General features: G+C 36.5%; 1 protein-coding gene across 1 annotated transcript in view; it reads right to left on the minus strand.

Moving 5' to 3' along the window:
• The window catches only part of LOC146158118 (uncharacterized), a 71,101-nt gene that overhangs the window by 37,906 nt on the left and 7,807 nt on the right, over positions 1 to 25,388 (minus strand). The window contains exons 8-14 of the mRNA XM_083383794.1: positions 25,164 to 25,234; positions 24,377 to 24,464; positions 22,413 to 22,522; positions 20,804 to 20,852; positions 20,007 to 20,071; positions 18,885 to 18,992; positions 17,889 to 18,026 (exon numbers count right to left, since the gene is read on the minus strand). Of these exons, the coding sequence (XP_083239920.1) occupies positions 17,889 to 18,026; positions 18,885 to 18,992; positions 20,007 to 20,071; positions 20,804 to 20,852; positions 22,413 to 22,522; positions 24,377 to 24,464; positions 25,164 to 25,234 (629 nt within the window). The remainder of the gene's footprint in view (positions 1 to 17,888; positions 18,027 to 18,884; positions 18,993 to 20,006; positions 20,072 to 20,803; positions 20,853 to 22,412; positions 22,523 to 24,376; positions 24,465 to 25,163; positions 25,235 to 25,388) is intronic.

The following is a 25,388-nucleotide window of genomic DNA, read 5'->3' on the forward strand; positions in this document are numbered from 1 at the left end:
TTTGTTTTTAATTTAAATCATCGCGTTAATCGAAGTTGTTAATATGGGTTGACTTTATATACTAAAAAGCAACAAATGTCATTTTTAGAAAGAATCGTAAAGCAACAGCAAAGTTTAAATAAAAAGAAATATTCTAAACTTTAACCGTAACGGTCATGGTTAATTGTTAATATTAGTGATGTGGCAGGTCTGAAAAGCATGTGTAACTTAACTAATGAAAAAAGCTGTATCAGTGTCATTAGCGGCAACAAAAAGACTTAATATCAGTCAAGAAATTGTGGAAATGTAGGCGAGAAAGTTTAGAATATGAACTTTTAGTATTTTTGCGAATGCAAAAAGCTGAAAATAATCAAGATCCCAATCAGAATAGTAATTGAGCATGTTTTACAGCATCTGTCCTTATTACAATGACTCGACATAAATTACAGTAAACGACCTCGGACAACTAAGTTATGCAGTATTCAGTTATAAGTTATTCAGGTGACAGGACCTTCTGCTATTCGAAAGCACCGGCCGACCTTAATGATGTTTTATGGCCTTTCTTAGAGCTGCAAAACGACCAAAGGTTATGATCTATTGCCCGGACTATTAGCCAGGTGACCGCTCCGTTTTATCACCAGCGTTCTTGCTTTCAATTATTCATAAGTAACGAACGTTTGGTATGTTAAGATTTTATAAAGCAAATAAATATATAACTGGAAAACAATACTCAGACTTTCAGGTGGATTTCTTTTAAACATTAAAAGCAAAAAATTTCTAATAAATCGTTATTTTTTTTTCATTTTAAGAGAATGTTTAATGGTGGATTTGTCGATAGTTGGCTTTCAATTTTTTATTTTTTCCTGATTTTGAAATTGAACTAAATATCAAAGCATATATGTCGAAAACAAAAGTCAACCAGTCTACGATTTCTAAAAATAATACAGTTCTTTCGATTTTCCGTTCAACAGATTATAAAATGATTGAAATGGTCCACATCTATTTAAATAGTTCTTTTTTTAATGTTTCTAATTATAATTTCAGCTACAAGGCTTTGAAATGAAATGTATTTTCATCTTATAATACCGCAGTATTAGCTAGAGTGTGGTAAACTGTTTATTATTTTCACTTTCAGATTAACTGATTTTTTTATTTGTAATCAACTGGTGGTTTTATTTAGGTTGCTATTGACTGATTAACAGTGTTTCGAAAATAATTTAGTACATAACTAACCAAAATAAATGTTTTCATATTTATTAGAATCAAGTAGAGTTACTATACATTGACTTTATAACGTTTTTCTAGACCTTCAAACTGGGCCAAATTTGAGGATTAAAGTATTTTCATATCACAAAATTAACAAAAAATAACCAAATTAAATCTTGAGGCCATTCAGGCCAAACAAAGCAGACAAAGGCAAATTTTTGTCAATTTAAAACCAGGTTGGAAAAAAAAATGTCAGGCAAACCAGCAAGAGTTTCGCAGGCGTCGACCGTTGTTGTACGTTACTTAGTTTTAATATTCGTGTGGGCGTTTTTCGCAAACAAGCTTATCACATTTCGAAATTAGGACCTGTAACGCAGTGGTTGTTAACCGGGGTGCCGCGGCGCTCTAGGGGTGACATTTTGAACGCTAAAGGGTGCCGAGAGAAATTTCAAATTCTTAAGGATTGCATTTTTTGCTCTATTGGTAAGCTTCTTGATACAATTTGTTGTGTACCATAAAAGTTCCGAAAATCAAGTTTTTTTTCAATCTTGTTGCACAGTTAATGTGCTGTTTCAATCACGTTTATCGTAACGTTACAATTAACCACTCAGCAAAAATACGTGCAAGGGTGCCGCGAACTATTTATAATTTCTGTAGGGAACTAGCGCTGTAACGGGTTGTCAAGGTTTCCAACGCGTAAAAAATCGCTTCCTGACCAAAAAAGTCAAAATTTGACAGTTTTGTAGCAATTTTAGGCCCTCGGGTCAAAATCTGATGCTTGAGACAACAGTTTGCGCTAGAACGCCATCAAACGGCATCGCTGAAATTTAATTTCAATAGGTGACGCAATATTACGGGATCTGATAAAGAGGGATTGATTATTTGTTGGTAAAACTTCAAGTTTATAATTTTTAATCGTTGGTTTTGATTTGATTTTTTTGACTGGCCGGCAACTGGAAACAATTGGGATTTAAAGAAACAAGACTATCACTGGGGAGTTTACGCCGCGGAGCTATTTAAAACGTCGCCTTTAATTAACACGCGCGCACCCGGATTTCGACAAGATACGTTTTATCACAGAAATGGTTTGCGACTTTGTGTTTTTTAGGATGTCCGACTATCGTGTGTTTAATGTTTTGCCTATTTTAACTATTGAAGTTAAATAAATAATTTGACTTTTCAAGGTGTCTAAGCCCGCGTTTATCCCTGGAAAATTTTGCAGAACTATTCAATACGTCACCTATATAGCGACACGTGTGCATTCGCATTATACAAAAGACGCTTTATCTCACAAACGCCATCACTATTAATTACATTTAATGTAATATGTGTCGTCGTAATTCTGTTTGTCGTGCCTTTTCTGTTTGTATTTTACGGCAAATATTCCAGTTACAAAAGTCTCCGTTCTCTGTTGCGTTGCTATTCTTGTTTGTTGAATTGATTTTGTTGTTCAATTGCTTTGATTTTTGTTTAAAATCTTCTATTATTTTTAACTTGGTCTTACATAATTTGATTTCGCCGGCGCTGTCCGCTGCCGTTATGGCCACTGTGACGGTCAAAATATTGTTTGTTTAATTATATCAGGGTCTTAAAGAGTTTCCAGACTCCCCTTTTTTATCGTAAACAAACAATTGTATCAAGAAGTAAATGTTGGAATCCTGAGGAATTTGAAATATCTCTCGGAGCCCTTGCGCATTAAAACTGGCACCCCGGTTACGAAGCACAGTTGCCGAGTGACGCTTTTCTATTCGAGACATTTTCATTGCCGTAAATCGTTAAAAAAAATGCAAGTGGTCGGACACAGAAATTATTTCAAATGTTTGAGAAAACACTAGGTCAGTGGAAATTTTTTTTGTAAATGAGAGATATTTTGTTACACGCATACCGCTAAACGTTTAAAGCGCGAAGAACGCCGACGGCAAATAGTGTAGAACAGGTTATAACCGAAACCGCCAATTTGCAAAAAAAATACGCGATTCGTAAAAACTGCAAACTTTTTTTAAGTTAGTATTTTTTTTAAACATTTACCCTCCGCCAGTTATTTAACAAAATATTAGTAAAAAAGAATGACGATACAAATGCACACAACAGAGTGGGGATAACTATTTTTTCAAAAATAAAAAAAACGGATTTTTAATCTTTTTCACGTTTTCAAACGGTTACCAGAGTCAGAAAAAAGTAGTTGTAAAAATTCACACGCATGTAGCTGGACGTCTATTGCCGGGGCGTGAAAAACGCCGACGGCAAAAAGTGTAGTAAAGGTTATAACTAGGGCCCGCAAAAGTCAATAAAGTTAAAATTTTTTAAGGACCTCGTCTGTCCACGAAGCAAAGAATAAAGTTGTTTTCAGCACCTAGGGGACTGTTTCTAAGAAGTTTATAGGTTAAAATAAAGTTTAAAATTTTGGAAGATCAACAGTTTGGATTTTAGGGATAGCCTACTGACATTCTGTAATACAAAAATGCCTAAGCAATCTAAATCTATCGCCAAAAAACCCGACGCACTTTTTATAATCCATATAACACCTTGACTTTTCGACAAAAAATATTATGTTTGGGTAACTGCCATCAATTCAAGGAAGAACTGTGGCCTCTACAAACAAGCAATTTCGTTAGGTTAAAATAAAGTTAAAATTTGATAAAAATAAAGTTGAAAAATTTTTTTTTTAGGTTAAAATAAAAATAGCCGTAGTTATAACCGAAACCCCCAATTTGCAAGAAAAATGACGCGATTGGCAAAACCCGCAAACTCGCAAAGTCGCATATTTCTCAGGTCGAAAGATAAAAGGGCGTCTTTGCATTTGCGTTTTTCTCTACCTGACGGGCGTTTTTCGCTGCAATCTGCTGCTTATAAAAAAGTGCGTCGGATGTCGTTTTTTTCGTTTTTTTTTGCAACAAACCTCCCCAACGCTTGTCGGGTGAACTGACTCGTAGGTAGCTTTCTACATGAACACTTCCGGGCAGGCTGCCAGGTCTCATTACAGGGCTCGAAATTTCGACTAAATTTATTTTTTTATGAACTCGTAACCCGGCGTTAGGTATTAGGAAGAAAATAGTTAAAAAAAATCTATAAAAAAATATTCAGGGTTTTAAAAAAATGTATTTAATTCTTGTAATAAATAGTCAAGTTGTGATTTAACGCAAAAACGGGCACATTTCAAGCCGTGCAAAGAATATTGTACGTTTGTCCAAATTTAACTATTAAATTGTTAAATCCGGCTCTGACTCTATACAGCCTGTATTTCTCCAATTTATGTAACTAAGGCAAGGTTTAGCAAACCACTAATAGAGGTTACACTTAATTCACCCATCCACAATACGTGGTTGAAAAACATTCCATCATATACCATTCAACCTTTACAATTTACAAGTTGCGGTCTATCAGTTTTGAAGTTTAGTACTGAACACGTCGGACTCGGGGCTCGGGTAGTTTTACGTAGCTTACTTGAGTCTCGAGTTCGACTCCAGCAAAACAAACCGACTCCGTCGAGTCCCGAGTCCGACTCCACAGCTTCTACGCAGCTAACAGATACATTTTGTCAAGGACAACGCGTCACGTTTTCGCTCCATAGTAATATATTAAAGCAGTGGTCCTTGGCCAGTGGGTAAAGAACCCTTAAATATTTTTTTTAGAATTTTAAACTGGTTATTTTGACATTTATGCATAGTATGTTTAATTTGCCCGCCTGTAAAACAATCAGTGGTATCCATTTCTTTAACTGTTTGTTTTAATGTTAGCATAAAAAAATTATGTCCACCGGGTGTTGTTCTTATATTAATTGATGAAAAGTCGTGACTTTAAGGTTTTCGAACAGTGTTATCGAAATCCAATAAGTTTTTGAAGTGGTACCGACGCTAAAAAGGTTAAATACCACTATATGAGAAGATATTGTAAAAATGTTATATACACATGGTATTTTGGAGCAAAAATCGAACCAGTGTGTTAATGCTATTTGTTTTTAATTCCATTAAATTGATATGCGAGGCAGCTATTTGTTGAATTGCTAGTAGTGGGACATAATTTCTAATAGTTGATTAACAAACTGTCAGAATTTAAGGAAAAATTGAGTCCTAAATCGCACGTATTTAACGAAATGCAAAGTATTTTACAAGGATTTTATATTCATCCTTGTTGAGGTGAGGTTTCCAATGTTCCGCAAGGTTTAACACAAAAACGCTTGCGTTTCCAACCCTGCGCTTTTCGAAAAAAAAAAAAAACGCAATCGCTTTTTTCGCGGCGGAACGCGGCCGAAATGCGGCCAAACCAGTTCCGCCGCGCAAAATCTTGCGTCGCTCCAAGCTCGCAACTTTACACCGGCGAGATGACGGCGCCGCATTCTTGTTTGTTTGCTGGCCCGGGGGCAAAGCGCCGCGATGCAACGATGTAACTCGCGGCAGAACCAAAGAGCTCCGTCAGTTGTTCTCCCTCTCACTCTATCTGGCTCTTCCTCTCTTATTCTCTTTTATTCTCTTGCGCTCAGTGGCAGCTTCTCTTTCTTTCTCTTTAACTCTTTCTCTCTTCGTTTCTCTTTAACTTGTTACCTTTTACTCTGTCTATTTTCTCTCTTTTTTGTTTTCGCTCTTGTTTTCTTTTTTCTCTTTTACTCTCTCACGTTTAATAACTCTGTTTTTTCTCTTTCTTTTCCTATTTTTCTCTCTAACTTTCTCTCTCTAGGCAGGTTTAGAATTCCTCCGCCCTTTCGCCGCTGAGTTATGACGCAACAATGCACCAGGGCGCGGTAGCTTTTTTGCCAAACGCACGCAGTTCTTGCGTTTTGGCGATTGTTTTTAAAGTTTTGCAATCAACCCAACGACAAAAAGTGACGCTGCGAAAGATCAAATCAACTCATTAACCGTTTTAAGACGCATGCGACTCTTTAATATGTATTATGCGGCTCTTCTATTTTAAAAACAATATCCAAAATATAGAAAGTTGTACCTCATTAAAAAAACAGGAAATGTTGGTAAGCCTTTTTGAAGGCATTTTGCGTTGTTATCACGTTTTCAAAAATTCTAAATTTCGTTCAAAAATTTGGGCGCCAATTGATCAATTTTTTTTTGAAAAAAAATTCATGACGCGATTAAGATGCGATTTTGTTAAAACTTATAGTAAAATTTCCTTGTTCCTTGCTTGTTTAAACTTGCAAAACAGCGTCCCTTCGCACGGATTCGATCTCACAACCTTTGGAACTTAGTTACACATTTACACATACAAGCTTTACGTTGCTTAACTTGAGTTGTATTACAAAAGTCTCTTTGCAAAAAGCTTCAAAGCCTTAAACTCGCAAAATACCCTAGCGTTGATTTTAGCATCATTTTGATGATTGCTTAGCATCATTTTCCTTTCCATAAAATCAGGCGCGTCGTTATTATTTAGATTACCGTTTTTTTTTTAAACAAACCGACAGGGGTGAATAAAGGGTGGATGGTGTTAATTTCGTGCTTTCTAATAAATCAATGCGTACGATGTATGCGTAAGCCGTAACTTTAGATATTTGTTCATATGTTTGGTGTAGGCTACATCAAAAAATAAAAAGAAAATCTGAACAAGTTTTTGAAAACTGAAAAAGGGTGTTGTAACGAGAACCAAAAGGTTGGGAACCACTGATTTAGATCACGCTTTGGATCTAAACTTTCAACGCAAAAATAAAGAAAACCATCATTTCCTCAATCCTAAAAAAATCATCATTTTCCCCAAGTAATCAGATCAAATTGTGGCGCGAAATTGCGAAAAGTGAATCGTTAAAAAATGCGTGACTTCCTAAAATCACCATTTACACGTCAGCTTGAGCGATTGCCTACAAGTTGATTATTTGACGTACACTTCCCGCCGTTTGTCGGCCACACCCCGCCCTTCTCACAACGATTCGCACCGATAAATGACGTCACATAGAGCGCGCCACAGCGCCATCGTGCGGAAGTATTTTTTATTTTGTTAGAGAGAGTAAAATTAGTTGATTGGAGGCGCTTGATTACAGATCAACAGCATTTTTTACTGTTCACTGCAAAAAGCAAAAAAAAAAGTTTTTTTAGAGGCTTAATTTTTTTTAGCGGGGGATAAAAGAGCCAAGTCGTTTTTATGATAACTTGTGTATGTGTTTGGGGTGCCGGTGGTATTTTTACGGTAATATTTTAAACGGAGAACAGCACATTGATTCCCAATAGTTTATTTCGCACAAATTTCGAGGTGGTTTTACGTGATGTGGTGAGTTTTTAAAATGCAGCAAAACATAATTGTGGCGTGATTACGAACACTAGCAGTAGTTTTTACTGTTTGCTGTGAATATTAATAGACAAAGCGCTGCTGCTGTTATAGGGCTTACTTTTGAAAGGAGTTCTACAAACAATAAGCTTTGTAAAAGGAAGAAAGAAATGTATAAGGATAAATTTGCCAAAAAAATATATATAAAAGAAACAAAAGCAACCAACCGAGTAATAAAGTTAATTTACCCCAATTCTTGAAAAAAAATGAAAAAAGAACGCCACAATTTTTCCTTGCCAAAAAAAGGCAACAAAAATGATGAGGTCATAGATTTCGCGAAAGGATCACGCGTCCAGTGCGTGCTCGCGCAGTTATTCGCTTGTTGAGAAACGACCACGTGTTTCCGTCGGACGGCGCATTTGACCTTCAGGCTTCGCAAGGTCATCGGCGAAGGCCAATCAGCGGCCGCCGTTCGCGTTTCCTTCCGCGGGCGAAACGCTGCGATGTCGCGGCGATCGCGCCCCACAACAATCCCGACAATTACCGACTTCCTCGCGAATGCGATAGCGCGCGGTGCACTGTGACGTCACAGTCGGACCGTTCGAAAGCGGCTTTCTAGCGACGTTCCGAGCCCCCTTTGTTAAAACTGGGTCATTTTGTTTCCTAAACTAACACACAAAAATATTTTTCTAAAACTGTCTTTTTTACTATCACAACCATAATATTCGATAAAATCGACATTTCGCTGTTCACTAACGTCAGGCCATCATCAGTGTACAAATGCAAGTCTTGAACAGCGACATGTCGATTTTAAATAAAATAATGACTTGAATATTTTTATGGAAAATAATGAGAAAACCCGTGTATGGCAAACTAAGGTAGTACTCGTCCGATACTAATTTGGTATCGAAATGGTACCGATATCAAACTAGTATCGTGCGAGTACTACCACTTTGTATCGGCTCACAGCCTTAAACTCAAAGATTGTGCTGGCTAATTTTCTTTACTTGCATGTAAAAGTAAAATACTACATTTTTCCGAAACACACGTTAAACAGAATGGCATTTTTGTAACATACGTGTAAAAATAAGATTATTAATTGAGTAAGTGGGTTCGGAAATGGCTTAGTGCATGATTTTGCATTTTTATCAACCAGGCTATAGGGACGCCAAACCGGCATTTGAATAAATGGCTCGTTTCCTAAAAAGTCCAAGCACTACGTTTAAATAAGGGTGACTGTGCGCTTTTTTGAAGTACCAAGGAAATTGAAAAACGCGTTCGGTACCGGCTAAATGACTGCGCGTTTCTTTTGACAAGAAAAAGGCACATAAAGAACCTGTGGTAAGCTTTAAAATCGGCAGGAAAATATAGGTCAAAGTAAGGCTTAATGCAAAACACGTGAAAACAAAGATAACGCCCCTTTTCCACGAAAGAAACTCTCGAAACAAAACAAGAAACCAAGAGAAAATAGTTAGAAACAAATGCTAAGACAAAAAGAGAAAAAAACGAAGAAATTTAAATGCTAAGAAGAAAGAATAACAGCTTTGAATGACGGCCTTCTACACAGAAAAAGTGTGGTATTTTTTAGAGTTGAAACGCTAGAAAAAAGAAAAACAGCTCAAAATTCGTGCTTAGCTGAACAAAGCGGTCTGAAAATCAAGTGGGTGATTTTTCTCAATAGATCTATTGATTGTGTTGTGAAAGCTACTAGATGACTACACGCACCTTTTTCACTTCAAAAAAAGGAAAAAAAGCTCAAAACTAAGAAAAAATGTATAAGAGATCAAGGAAGTACTACATCTTGATATACTTAATGATTGTGCGGATCAGCTATGCGGCTTTTGGCCTTTTAACCGCTTGAAAAAAGGCAAACAGTGAAGACAATCGGCCTTGAAGTGAGAAAAACGGCCAAAAAGGCCTAAATGGCTTAATTTCTCGTTCACATTTGCGTAGTTTACCATTTTAAGTCTGAAGCGGGTTCAAATTCGGTTTTGAACACAGCAAAACCGCCAAATGCGACCTTTACCAGTTTTGAAACGCAAGAAAAAAGAAGAAAAAAAGGGGGAAAAAATTGGCCCTGAAACCAAATAAAGCAGCCCAGGCCACAAAATCTGTCGCTTTTCACTCAAAATTTGTAAGGTTACGTTTAATTCACGATAAAAGCGAAAAAATAAACTCTTAATCACAGAAAAATTGCAAAGTTCAACGTTTATCTATCTTGAAACGCTAAAACACCCAAAACGGCCCGAAAAGTCGGCCTTGGTACCAACAAATCGGTCCAAAAGGCCACAGGGAGGCTTTCATTTGTCACTCAATATGTGTTATGTACGCATCTTTACGTTTAACAAACGAAAATAAACTAAAAAAAATCGGTCTAAAACATATATTAACGAAAAGTGCGGCCATTTTAGTCCAAAAACGCTAGAAAAAAAGGAAAAAAAAACGTCCAAAGAGGCCAATAAGACTGTCATTTCTCACTTAGATTTGTAATTATTTCATTTTCAGGTTTAATAAACGCCAAAGTCAAAAAAAGAGCGTTAAATATCATTCCAATTCACATAAATATGGTAAAAAGTGCAGCCTTTTGCCTTGAAACGCTAGAAAAAAGAGCAAAACATAAGAGACCCAAATTCGGCCTTGGCACCAAAAAATCGGGCCCAAATGGCCACAGCGAGGGGAGCCTGTCACTCCTCTCTCCCCACAGGCGCGATACCGGAAACAAGGCATCGAGTCGTCAGTAGCCCGGGGGCCCTGATGGCCTGGATGGAGCGTTTGGTGCAGAGCACAGAGCAAGAGCGCGCGAGCTTGTGTTACGCTTCGTCTTAGCACGGGCTGGCTCCGATGCCTTACGTTTCGTCCCACTCTACGCAAGGCACTACACTGCTGTTGTGTTTTGATTTTTTTGGTATTATTGCTAACTTGTGGTGATGTCACCTCTTATAGTTACCATTAATGGAAAACACAATGTACAGCAAAATCACTGCATTTGCGTTTTTCTGATTTGAGAAACTTCTCTTTTCGCCTAAAAAAGCTTCTATTCGACTCTACGCAAGGCACTATAGGCTACTGCTGTTGTTACTGTTGTGTTGATGCTTTTTGTGTTGTTTCGAATTTGTTGTGATGTCACCTCTTATAGTTACGGCGGAAAGCCAATTGATAGAAAACACTAATGCAGAAAACAATTTTTTGTGTGCTTGCTTTATACAAATTTACAACAAAATTCGCAACTTTTTTTCACAGCAAATCGATTAATTTCAAGATATTTCAACAAATGACAATTCAATTTTGTACTAACTTTTATAAGTGATATTTTGAATTACTTCTCAGTCACATTAACTGAATATCATACATAGAGTCTTAATCAAGATGATGTCGATCTACTCGACCTTTTTGGCTTGCACTTCATTATAGGCTACATTACAGATACGTGCATTTACCCGACAATTTTATGTTTTTTGATAACGCGTTTGGTGCAGAGCACAGAGCAAGAGCGGGCGCGGCTTGTGTTACGCGTTGTCTTAGCACGAATGGCTCCGTTACCTCAGCGCCGAGACGTACGGTCCCACTCTACGCAAGGCACTATGCTGCTGTTGTGTTTTGATTTTTTTTTGGTATTGTTGCTAACTTGTGGTGATGTCACAAAATCACTGCATTTGCGTTTTTCTGATATGAGAAACTTCTCTTTTTTCGCATAAAAAAAGCTTCTATTCTACTCTATGCAAGGCACTACTGCTGTTGCTGTTTTGCTGTTGTGTTGATGTAAAATGATGGTGTTTTGATTTTTTTTGGTGTCGGTTTGAATTTTTGGTGATGTCTCTCTCTTATAGCTGGGACTTCGGAATATCTTGAATTTTCCGAGTTTTTCACTTAAAATTATACCACGGCAAGCCAATTGATAGAAAACACAAAATTCGGCGAAATCAATGATTGTCGTTTTTCTGTGCCTTTTTTACACAAATTCACAACAAAATTTTAAACTTTTTTACAACAGATCGATAAAGTTTAAGAATTTTTATAACATGACAACTTCGTGTTTCTTTTATCTCAAAAAAGTGAGTTTCATGCAAAATTGATAAAGTTTTGTGTTGTGAGAAACTGCTGTTCTGGCATCAAAAAAAGCTTTATTGCAGTCTAACCCCGCACTATTGCTGTTATTAATGTGTGGTTGTGAATTTGCGGTGATGGCATCTCTTACATTCAAACAAAAAAGTTTCATGCAAATTGAATAAAAAAAATTGTTGCCTTAAAAATCTGTTTTAACTCAAAAAAAAACGTTGCATTCGCCATTGAACCTGATAAAACAGTTTTCCAATTTACTTAGACGTTACAAGCTTATCAAAAGCCCGATTATGTTACGTAAAAAATCGTGAGAATGCTTTTTGCCGCAAGCAAGACAATAAAGAGTTCTATGATGTAAATTTCGCCGGTTATCTCGCACAATTTCTCCTTAACCACACATCGTGGCAGCATTTTGGCAATTTCAAAGCTTTGTATACCAACATCACATTACACGTTTCTTTTGGGAGGATGGCAATGTATTGCCAGGTACTCTTTGTTGAGTGTGTTTTTACTCTCTTCTCCTATGTTCGTGCAAACTGGTTACGTCATTTTTAGAGATATACCGATATTCCAGTTTACCGATATTATCGGCCGGGATTTTGCTTTTATCGATAGGCCGGTAAATTTAGGCCGCTATTTACTACGAAAATATTACATAGTTTACCCAAAATTTTCACAAATTACCTATTTTTTTTGCATTCATTTGTTTAGCATGATTTTAAGTTAGTATGCAACATAAGAGTTTTATAAATATACGTAGACAAACTGAAATGTTATTATGCTTGGTATTTTTCAATTAATTCAACTTCCGACTATATATTCCAGGCATATACAAAAAATATCGGCATCGCTCCAAAAACGTGATATCGGTCGATCTCCAGTCGTTTAAAGAGCTGAAGGCGATTTTTAGTAATTCAAATAAATCCCTGTATAGAATACATGTGTTATACGTGCGAGTAGGTTATATGTATAGTGTATACAGATCATGTAAATCTTTATTATGTTGGGGTTTTACGGAGCAGTCTTTGTGAGCACGACCATATAATATTTTAATTATTAAGTATAGTTACTCTTAAGTTTTCGCATTTCGTTATGACTTTAGAGGCCTCGCTTAATACGTAGGGGGGGGGGACAAGTGGTTAAAAGTCGATGGAAGGGGTCACGGTACATAAAAGGTTGAGAATCACTGGTTTACTTTACAAAAATAACAATTTTTATCGATTTGTCGGTGTTGCATGAAATTTCTGGGGTTAGGCCCATCACAAATTTACAGTCAGTGCCGCAGTTTGATCATAAAAAATGCCAAAAATATTAAATGTCAAACAAAATAAAATAAAATGTCAAACAAAAGAAATATTTACATGAATGAATGCGTTATAATTAGCCATTTTAATTTTTTCTAAGTTCTGTATCTTTAACTTAATATAGTATAGTCATTAAAACTTTTAAGGAAGTCTCAAAAGACAGAACACCAAATCTATAGAAACGAAGTTTTTTAACTTGGTGGATATGCAATATATACCAGGGTACTATCCTAATTTAAAACAACAGTCAACCTTTTAAGTTTAATTTGATTATCGTAACTTTGTACAAATCGGTATCGTTTTTAAAGTGTTTAACATGGACAGGGGACACGTATAAACAAAACACAAAATAGGCTAAAAAAGAGAGCCGGCCAATTTTAAATCGGCCCAGTTGGCCGGGCCATAATGCTCCCATAGCGGACACGCCCATAAGAGGCCGTAGGCCGTCAGCTAATGTGCTGTGTCTTACGGTTCACGCAAATATCAACATAAACACAAAACCGTACCATTCGCCGCTGAGGCCACGGCCTTCAAAGTGGCCAGTTGTTAAGGCGGCCGGCTCCTTTTATTGGCCACTTTCAGTTTTAAGTCGATTTACGGGAATTTGCGAAGAATTTGCGGGGAGTTGGACGTAGTGAGAATATCAAAGCCCATGCAGACGTAGCATTTTGACGTTTCGAATATTTCTTAAGATAATGCTTGGAGGTTGTAGTTGGACGTAAAGTGAATATCGAAGCCCATACAGAAGTAGGCAGCATTTCGAATATTTCGAATAAATCTTTATTTATTTTTACCATCATTGGCTTGGGGAGTTGTTTTTTGTTCCGGCCAAAGATAAAAGTAAAAAATAAAAGCAAAAAAATATGAAAAAGATGTTAAGCTTTTGTCTTTAACGTACACGTTTCTCTCTTTAGCGCCACTTGGCGGGAATGCTTGACTTTGCGTTGTACACCGTGAGTATTGGGCTACTGGACATTTTATTCCGATATTATAATAAAAAAACGGAAACTGTTGTACCTTAATTTCATAAATTTAAATTGATTGTTGTCTTTAAAAATCTGTTGGGACACTCAAGTGTTTCAAGCTTTTAAATTAGGTCGGTAAGGTAAATAAAAACTGGGCACCACTGATCCAGGCAATTTTTTAGCAAAATAAACCGGTACGGTGAAAGACAATTGGAATTATCTAAGCAAAAATCACCCAACGAGTTTTTCACATCAAAAAGATCGCTGTCGCAAAAAGGCATTGATTGATCACCCCGTTATCAATCATCAGTCCGTCACACTGCGGGCTCTATAGGGGGACAAAGAAACCGTTCTTGCTGGTTTGCGATAAGCACGGGGGTCATTTAATGTGACGGAATGGTCGCCTTGCAAAAATAAACACCGCATAGTTGTAAAGAAACTGACCGTTTGCGCAAAGACCCGTTGGTTTAGCGGTCAGATAAATATTTATAACGGTTTGCGCTAGAGAAACGCCAGTAAAAAAAATAAGCAGTTGCAAATATGTTTTGAGAATATAATACCGGATCGGAGCCGATACCCGATTCCAAGTGACTGTATCGGTACTTGTCCGATAATATCGGATCGGAGCCGATACCCGATGCCAAGTGACTGTATCGGTTCTTGTCCGATAATATCGGATCGGAGCCGATACATGAAGTCAAGTGACTATATCGGTACTCGTTCTATACTAGGCCGATCCTATACCAAATATTATCGGAATTTCAGTCACGATTTACAAGCCTACGTAATTTGGTTTCGGATCGCGTTAGTTTTTGACCAAAGCAATCGTATTTTACGTTTTCAAAGTAAAAAATAAAGCAAAAATTTTTTTTTTTTGCAGTTGACAATGAATGTCGACGGACAAAAAATATCGCTTTCACGCTTTTTTTTTTTTTTTTTTAAATACAGCCACATAAAATTTGTCTGAACACCTGGACTTGGGTGATATAAGAGGTGATATTTAGGACGAGATAATGTGGACTTAAAACTAAGGAAATCCGATATTATCGTATAGAAACCGATAGCAATGCTTGGGTAGTATCGTTACTTGTCCGATACTTGGGCAGTATCGCTATATATTCGTTACCAAACCTATATCCTTATTTAAGCCATTCAAATGTCTACACGTTTTTCAATTTGAAAAAAATCCGAAAAATTAGTGAGTAACAGTTCAAAACAATACACCTTAAACGTTAAAGCAAATTTGAGAACAATACAAACGTTCAAAACAATACAAACGCTTAGATTTCAAAAATGTTTTTTTGTAGCAAAAATGACGTAATTTAGTCTGTCGAGCTTTGAAGACAAAACAAATCGTGCATTGGTATCGAATTAAAGGAATCCCTACTTAAAACTTTTATATAACGCTAATGGAAATAAGTAATGGGCATAGGCGTGGCTGCGGATGCAAAAATGCCCGAAAACTTACGAGAACTTATCACATAGACAGCGCACGAGCTCTTGTCAAACCGGAATGCATCAGCGAGTTTAGGGTGTGGCAAAAATGCGGTGGCGAGCGGCCCAAAAACCAACGGGCCTTTCTCATTTGCTTCGGCTACAAACTAACCACAGAGGATGAACTTAAACGGCTAAACTCCGTTGAAAACTAGTCGAGCAACTTTGTGCGGCGTTTTTATGTAAAACTAACTAGGGAGGTTTTTCTTTTTAAGGGGATGTGAAATGTATACAATCCCTCGGTGTTGTAATGACTTGAGTCAATGACTTAAGTGCACTTTAAGTCGCTGTTTAAAAATGACTTGACTTTACCTTACAGTCTTTTAGGTAAGTAATTACCTTTTACTTGACGTTTTATTCTGATACCGATTTTAGACAAAAATGAATCCCGATCTGATCCGATACCAAATGACGTCATTACTATGCTCAAACAGAAAAAATAGACCAAATTAAAACGTTTAGGGTTTGTTTTCCAGATTGTTACGTAACCATTTCCTTTTTTGTTCAGAAGTTAAGTTACACCCAAACCTACTAATGTTTTAATAAATTCAGCTTATAAGTTAAAATCGTTGCGTTTATTCCCAAATCATGGCTAAAATTTCTGTATTAACTATCATATCGGCACTTATACCGCCCCAGTATCGGACGAGTAGCGATAATAGCACTTGGTATCAAGTATCGCCTCCGATCCGTTATTATCGCTCATCCTACTTTCACGGTTAAGCGGCAAAAGTGCGATAAGGCGACCGCTTTTCGGCGAACCGCCGCTTTAACCGCATTACCGGAAAACGCAAGCCGCAATTTGCCGGCGCATTCCTGGGGAGATTACAGAGAACGCGAAAAATGTGACCTTAGCGCATCGGGCCAGGTGAACTCTGACCTTTGCGTATAATGACTGGTTGCGGCATTACGAGTTAAAACGGCCAGTTTTTTGGCCGATTTTTAGGGAAATGTGGCTTTCGCGCTACAAACCAGTTGTTCTCGAACTTTCTAGAGCAGGATTTCTTAACCAGGGGTGATAACTGTTCCCAGGGGGTTGCGGGGATGCAGAATTAGCCACAGACAATGTATTACTGCAATTTATTTATTTGCTAAGTTAAATGTAAAACTGACTCACATTTTGGTATTGTGTTAATGTGTTATCAGTTACATGTATAAAAATAAAATTACAAAAATAAAAAGGATTTCTTAACCGGGGGTGACAATCAGAATTTGATCAATTGTAATTGCGACATTTTCATTCTGTGTAATTCCAATTTTAATTGTAGTATGCTAAAATTTTGGCTCAATACATTGATATTGGAGAAAACACGAAGTTTCGATGCAGAAAATTGTAATTGATATAATTAATTACATTTTTTTTTTAAATTGTAATGTAATTGAAACATTTAAGGGAGTAATTGTAAATGAACTGAATTAATGTGATTGATTCAACTCTGGTGACAACTGTTCCAAGGGGGTGCGGGAATGCTGAATCAGATACAGAAAATCTATTTCTGTTTTTTACCTCCTTGAAACAAATTTAACCATATGAACTACTGCACCAAATCAAAAGGCAAAATAATTTTGGGTCGTGACCCACAGGTTGAGAAACTCTAAATTACATCGATTGATCAAACGAAGGTAAACAACTTTTCAGGTATACAAGCCGGTATGAAGTCCCAGGCTGCTACAGCACTGATACTAAACAGGGAAAACGTCACAAAACTTGGGTAAAATCGGGATTTATGCTTTGTTAAGTGTTCAAATAAACAAGCAAGGATAAAACGAACAAAACCCGCCCCAATTTCACCCTTTTTACCCACAGAATCACACACACGACTTATAAAGCTCCAAGGTAATAAAAAGCAGCGCGTTCAAGAAGAGGCCACTTCTAAGAGCTTAAAATCTGGCCAGAGCGAGCAGCGGAATTCTGACAAACGTGTTTTAATTGAGAGCTATTGGCGCGAGAGAGACATACTGTTACAGTATAAGCAAATAAATACGCCCTTTGCGATTGGCGAGTGCTACAAGTCGCTTCGTTTACAGGATTAGCGTCGGTTTTATTTTCTGCTAATGGCGGGTTTTGATTTCCCGCAAGGCTTGCAATGCTCAGCGACGGATGGGAAAGCCGTAATTTTACGGGAGACCGGAAATTAAAAGTTGCAAGTATTCGGATGTGAAACGGTAAATTATTCTTCCAACTTTAAACGTAAAACCTCAAAGAAACAAAAGAAAAAAATTTCCAGGCAAAAAAAAAGACACATTAATCCCAAAAAGAATAAATATAATTAGGGATTGTCCGATAATATCGAATCGAAGCCGATACTCGATACCAAGTAGTAGTATTGGTGCTCGTTCGATACTAGGGCGGTATCGGTACGATCCCAGTATCGGACGAGTACCGATACTACCACTAGGCATCGGGTATCGGCTACGATCCGATATTATCGGACAAGTACCGATACTACCACTTGGTATCGGGTACCGGCTACGATCTGATATTATCGGACAAGTACCGATACTACCACTTGGTATCAGGTATCGGCTACGATCCGATATTATCGGACACTCCTATGTCACATTCTACTTACAGATTTCGCATAACGTGCAACGTTTTCCATGATCCTTGAACCCAATTAACCAAAGACAATACGCGCTGAATTTTAAAGATGACCAAACAACAACCGAGGTAACCAACCTTAATCTGCTTCTCCATTCGCTTTTTGTCCTTGTCCACTCCACCGGTGGGTGGCGCCGCTGAGTCCTGTTTGATCTGCTTTTGAAGAGCCTTGATTTCCTTCGTCATCTTGTCGTTTTCCTTCTTGGCTTGAACGAGCTAAAACGTCAAGGTTTTCAGTGAAACTTTAGGAAAATTTAATTGAACAAGGGACATGGACAAAAATAAAATGCGTTAAAATTCCTATAAAACACAAAAATCAAAATATATATATAGGTTTTGGTGTCCTATATAAACCCAAGTTCGTATATATCGTGCCATGCGTTTATATTTTGATTCGCGAAATAAATTTACGCAAAGTATTTTGTTTTAAGGAATCTATAGAAAATTTAAAAAAGGGCATCGCCTTTAAAAAAATTATCTCAAAGATTTTAACGCGCTCACACACGAACACATGCAAGTCATGTTGTGTTTTAAGGTTAGTATAGTTTAAGTAAGGTAAATTAGTTGCCGGTGAAACAAATTCGGAAAGTAAAGAGTCACAACGTATGCCTGAAGTCTTCAGTCTATTTAATTGTTGGGATTCAAACGCATAGGCACACACACACACACACACACACACACACACACACACACACACACACACACACACACACACACACACACACACACACACACACACACACACACACACACACACACACACACACACACACACACACACACACACACACACACACACACACACACACACACACACACACACACACACACACACACACACACACACACACACACACACACACACACAAACACACACAAACACACACATGTACATGAAAGCTACCAGACATGTATTTTACACAAAAACACACAGTAAGACACGAACAAGCTACATTTTGTTTCAAGGTTTATTTTGATTCTTCTATCGGGGGGAAGGCGCATAGCTTAAGCCTTCAGCAATTTTTTTTTTTTTTAATTTTCACCGGACAGGCGCACGCAAATAAATAGATTTACCATGGCTCTGCTTTTCTGGAATTGTTGTTCAAAGTCTGGCTTCTTTTTAATTGAAGCGGTTTTCGGTCGTTCGCCAGATGCCACCGCTGCACCTGCTGCAACTCCAGCCTGGACGAAAGTGGGACTTAAATTTTATTTTTATATTATTAATACTGAGCTGAAAACTATTTCGTAAAAACAGCCTATCAGGACGCGATATGAGGGGCTAAAGGCCAGCCACTTAACTATATGAGAGTTTTTGGAATTTAAGGTGAGTTTCTAGAATTCAAAGCACATATATATTGTGTTGTTTCATCGACTTGATCATAAAAACAACCAAAGGAAGCGTCACAGTTCTTGTTTTATACTCACAACGGCATATAGCACCTAAATAAGCAGTTGTTTTTAACCTGTAGTACACCCACCACTTATGGTACGTGAACACTGAAAAGCTAAACAAACCTTACGCGGAGTTTAGGTTAACGAACGCTATTTGTTGTTGTAATGCGGCTACCATAAGGTAAATTACTGCTGTGCAAGTTTTTTCAAATATTCGATGCTTATTTAGATACTGATACCCAGTGGCGTATCCAGGGGGTGGGGTGGGGGGGTGGGGTTGGGGGTTCGGACCCCCCCCCCCCCTTTTCGTAGGTGATAATATCGTTTTTTGTTCGTTTTTTCAGCGTTTAAACTCACCGTCCAAAGCTGCGTGTTTTATAATGTAAGTTTTGCGTCTAAAGGTTCTCTTTTGCTGGAAGTTAATCGGTTGTTTCGTTTCTGATGACTTTTTTATTATTTATGACGTTATCACAATCGCTATTTTATGACGTCATATTCGTCACTATTTTACGACGTCATTAACGTCAGACGGAAAAACGGGGAATTCCCCAAGTTGAAAATTCGGGACCCCCCCCTTTTTAAATTTCTGGATACGCCCCTGTTGATACCCAATGGTGGTTTATTTCGTAAAAACAACAGCCTTATTTATACACTAAAAACACGTTTAATAATGCCGAATGAAGAAACGGCGACGTCTAGCGGAAATTAAATTTAAAGTGAAAATATAAAAAATATTTGGTTATATTATAACAATCGTTGCTACCATGCATAAGCCGACCGACATCACATTTAGTATCGACTTACCGCACCGGCTACTGCCGCTACTTGTTTGGTTTTGAGCGGAGACCCTTCGGCTGAAGTTACTGGTTCTGGAAATAAATAAATCTTGTAATGCCAAAGCAACACTTTGTAGAAAGAGGGAAAATGACAGAAAGCAATGTTCGAAACGATTGAAACACAAAGGTTTTAAATTAAATGAATTAAAAAAAATATTGCTAGAATATTGAAGACTAAACCAGTGTTTCTCAACCCATGCTTTGCGAGTCTAAATTGGGTCCCCATTTGATTTGGTTGGGTCGGCAACTAACTTCTACGAAATTTTACCTTTATTGCAGCTGAATTAAAAGTAAACTTGTATCATCACCAGTTAATGTTAATGTGTCTGAGAAATTAATCAAAACATCACCTTAAAAGGTGGAACGCAATTCATTATCAAGCTACATTACAGATCCGTGTACTGTATATACTCATGGTTATTAACATCTTGATAATGAATCCCAATCATGTACTAAGACATGGCTAAAATTATTTAAATTCAAATTTATCATGTTTAATGTCTTATATTTTGTTCATAAAGGGATTTGGGTCACCAAACTAAGCCTCGCTGTAATAGCTACGCTTTTTTGGTCGCCGCCAAAAAAGCTGGAAACACACAAGTTAAATTAATATCTAGATTGGGTGTATATTTTCAAACAAAAAAAACACTTAGAGAGCAGATATTTTTAAAAAAAGAGTATATATGCATAATTTAGTTCTTGTATAACATGCACGACAGATGCACAACTTAAAAAATAGATAAATTTAGAAAAGTTTGCACTCACCGGATGGCGCAGTTTCATCGACCTCGTCAAATTCTTGTGAGTCGTGAACCTAAAATAAAAAAATCAAATAAAAAAATCGTGAACCTTAATGGTTTAAATGATAATCGTGAACCTTAAATAGTTTAAATGATAATCGTGAACCTTACATAGTTTAATTAAACCATTACATTAAAACAATAAGATGAAGTCTTTCGCTTTTCGGGCGATAGACAATAATACCATTGCTTTAAAAGTTTAAATCAGGGGTCGGCAATCTACGGCCCGCCGGCCCGCCAAAGTAATTCATCCGGCCCGCCGCCTATTTGACAAAATAGACACGAGTCCATTTAACATGCTTTTTGACTATTTTAACTACGTAAGTGCGAAACCTTTCCCGCTACGCGCGAATGATCTTCATACATCCGGTTGGTTTACCTTTTGATGATGTCTTTTCAAATATACCAGTGCTTCTTAACCAAGTGCGTCACAGACAAACGGAATACGTATTTAAATTTTTTTGACATACCGGTATATTTTTTAACATTTTATTATTTTCGGCAGTGTACTAAAAATTGAAAGAAATTTAAAAGAAATACCGGTATACCAAAAAAAATCGAGCTCGCTTTGCTGGCCATGCACGCCCAGAAAAAGCGAATACTGAATTGGATTAACCAATAAATTTATCGCGTTTCTTCAAAATAGTTTTTAATTACACTGTTCATTAGTAGGATGAATGACGACGTGTGAACTCGAACTTTAAACCAAACAAACGTTTTTTTTGCGCTTTGCGCCAACACTTGACTGCTTCCTTAAATAATTAAACATGTCTTTAAGTGCAAAAAATCCAATACCCGCCTGATTTACAGTTGTTCTAACATTATAATAACACAATTATAAGTTAACTTATTGTGTGGCCCGCAGAGACCTTTCTAGTTTGGTTTAGGCCCGCGACTAGGAAAAGGTTGCCGACCCCTGATTTAAATGGTACCGGTGTAAAAATAATTACAAACAAAACAATATCTAAACGGTCTGCAATTTCAAAATCTGCGTTTCATAGTTTTATGTGCTATTAAAAATATTCGAAATTTGGTGTAACATAAACTTTTTTTATACTAATAAAACACAAACTATAGTAGGTAACAATTATACAATTTCCGCAACTTTATAATTCATGGAATATCAAAAAAAGCAACAAATAAAAACCTTAAAAAGTTATTTGAAAAAAATTAAATAAAAAAATATTCAAAAAAAAATAAAATAAAAAAATATGCAAAAAATAAAAATAAAAAAAATAATCAGAAAAAACAAAAAAAGGTCGCCATTTCCGCAATTCGTTCTACGAAATATTTAAATATTTAAAAAAACTGTTACAACGCCAACAAAACAACAAACAAAGCGGAATAACGTTTTTTTTATATTAATTTAGGATATTTTCCAACTAAACTTGCACAGATAAAAAAGTAAAAACTGTGCTTAATGAAAGCTTACGGTGCAGATTTTTTTACTGCTCTATTGGTAAAATCAATAGATAACGGTCGTATGCAAAAAGGAAACCAGTTGTTTAACGGGGAGCTACTTCAGGTATTTTGCCGCGATCGCCATAAAGTCGTTTATTAGTTAAAGCGCTTACATTTACTTCTACAGCCATGAGTGCCTCCATCTCAAGATCCCGGGTTTCTTGGTCTTGATTATCAACTTCATCAACATCCTCATCACTTGCAACTTCTTCAGCTGATTTCTCTGCTAAATTTTCGGTTTGATTAAAACCAGGCAGTCGAACCGTTTGACTTTTCCGGTTCAGGTTCGGTTCGGGTTCAAGAGTTTTTTTCGGAATCCGGTTCAGTTCCGGTTTCGGTTCGGAGTAATTTAAAAGTTCCGGTTCAGCTCCGGTTCGAACATTGTGATTTCAAAACCGGTTCATAAAGTTCCGGTTCAGATACAATATAATTTGCGTTTACAGGTTCAGGTTCGGTTAAGGTTCAGGTACCTTCAAATTATTCGGTCCAGATCTGGTTCGGCTCCTTAAAATCTTATAAAAACCGGTTCCGGTTCGGTTCCGGTTCGACTCCCTGATTAAAACTGGCCTATTAGGCGAGCTCAATTAGAAAATCCTTCTTCTGGCAGATGTTTTTAAATGTACCAACGTTTCAATAATAATAATCTATACGGGAAATCTTCATAAGGGCACTTATATTGCAACAGGGCAAAACATATATATAGCGCTCAAACAATAAATCTATAGAAATATTTCGTTCATTTTTTTTTACCAGAACGGTAACATATTCTCTAGTCGCGGGCCAGAAGGTGTGCATTTTATTTACTGTTACAGCTGTTTATCAGGGGCAGATTGAAGATTTTTTTTGCAAATGCAAATGTGATGCAAATTTTTATGTTTTATAGCTTTTATCTTTACTCGATTTTTACACTGATGATGGAGTTATTGCTGAAATGCTGCAAATTGCGAAATGTTGATTTTATCGAATATTTTGGCTTTGATATTTTTATTGAAATGCGTCTAGTTACATTAAAGAAGAAAAGAAGAAAGACGGTAAACCGTTTGTTTGTTTGTTTGTTTGTTTTTTGGCGTCGAACTTAAATCTACAAGGCGCAATTCATGATCAGGACAAAAATGTTGTAACAATAACACTTTAAGGAAACGCGATAAACTTAAGCGTTAATCTAGGTTATTCAACTATCGGTGTAATGTAGGTTCTGGAACCCCAAGTTAGAAACCTTGGCAGTAAACCTACCAAATTTTGGTAATACCACCAACAAGAGTTCTACATAAATGGGCAATATATTTATATATATATAAATAGTTTATTGTAAGGTTGTCACTTTTTTCCCAGTTGCAATAGCATAGCCCTGATGAACAGTCTCTGTATAGGTTATCTAAACCGTTGTACATTTATGAATAAAATATTTGCCGAAAAAACAATTTTATATTTGATACAATGCCTGGAAGCAGGAGTATATTCCTAATAACTCATAATAATTGCTGGCGTTTATTGTCACTCTAAAATCGCCATGATATAGTTTAGAGCGCAGATTTGAGTTCACAAGAGGAATAGCGAAATAAATCTGTGAATTGTGTCCTTTTTAAAACGGATCGATCTTTATTGAATCTGAAACCATTGGCAGCAGGTTTCTGCTTGACTATCACTGTTCTGCTTACGCGTGTATATTAACAATAAAACGTAAAGTTAAAAAACAGAGAGAAACGCAAAACTGGACATTTTTCAAAGGAATGTTGCACTGAATATGTGAATCATAGAAATCACCTCGACCCTTGCAAGATAAATGTCGACCTTAATTCCTGATCAGTAACAGCAAAATAATCTAGCAAAGCTAGCAATTCAGGTCAGATAGAATCTATTCTATTTGAATAAGATATACTGACGATGCCTTAGTTGGCGAAATATATATATATATTTTAAGATCTGGTTAATGTGTCTGACCTGAATTGCTAGCTTTGCTAGATTATTTTGCTGTTTCTCAAATAAATACATATGTCGCCATAGTTGGTTTCTAAAGTACAGTAACCGACTCCTCACGACAAAAATATTTATTTATGGCTGATATTTTAACAGTTACCTTGATCAACAGGCGGGAGAACTACCGCAGGCGAAACTGGTTCTGGTTCTTCTGAAACGTCTATTTCCGCATCTCCTTCAACTGTTGGCTGTATTTAAAAAAAATTAAAAAATATAACAAAGTATTACGTTACAAAATTGTCAAAAACTGTTGCCATGACAAAGTGTAATGTTAAACAACCATTTTTGTAATGGCTATACCCCTAAAACTAGTTATTACTAATAAATAAGTAAAATATATATTTTTAAGTTATTCTTGCCTTCTTAAAAAAATACTTTTGGGGGGTAGGCGAGACATTTATAATTGAGAATAAAGAGGACAAAATTCTGTTAAATATTATAGAAGCTTGTTTATCCAATTAATGCATAAACATGGCCCTAAGTGTAAAAAAAATTGTTTTAGAAAGTAGAAGGACTAAGGAACACAATACACGTTTTTTTTAGTAATTTCAATAAAAATATCAAAGCCATAATATTCGATAAAATCAACATTTAGCAATTTCAAATCAAGTGATTTTTACACTGATGATGGCATGAGTTATTGCTGAAACGTCTGTAAATTGCGAAATGTCGATTTTATCGAATATTATGGCTTTGATATTTTTATTGAAATTAGACGAACTAAGTTTTTTGATATAATAAAAATTCGCACACAAAACATACCAAAGTAATTTATTTCAACAAATTAGAGTTTTGTCGGGAAAAGAAATACCCAAACATAGCGGCAAGTTGAAAGGAATGAAATAGATAACATAAAAAACACCGCAATAATTTTGTGTTAAACTTACAGCTGGCTTAACTTCCACAGCATATAATTCATCGCCGGGAATACTTGCTGCGGGTTCAACAACATGAGAATCTGAGAAAAAAAAATTAATATGTCAAACATAATGAACTTGGACGAATATACTATGGCAGCAAGGTACTGTATCAACTATAAAATTGTTCATCTGACAAAGATTTTTTTATTAGATGTGAAAACGTTTCGATAATCTATTCAGGTAATTCTTCAC

Source organism: Ascidiella aspersa, chromosome 3 (assembly GCF_963924565.1).
Source record: "Ascidiella aspersa chromosome 3, kaAscAspe10.2, whole genome shotgun sequence".
In the NCBI taxonomy this organism is placed as follows: Eukaryota; Metazoa; Chordata; class Ascidiacea; order Phlebobranchia; family Ascidiidae; genus Ascidiella; species Ascidiella aspersa.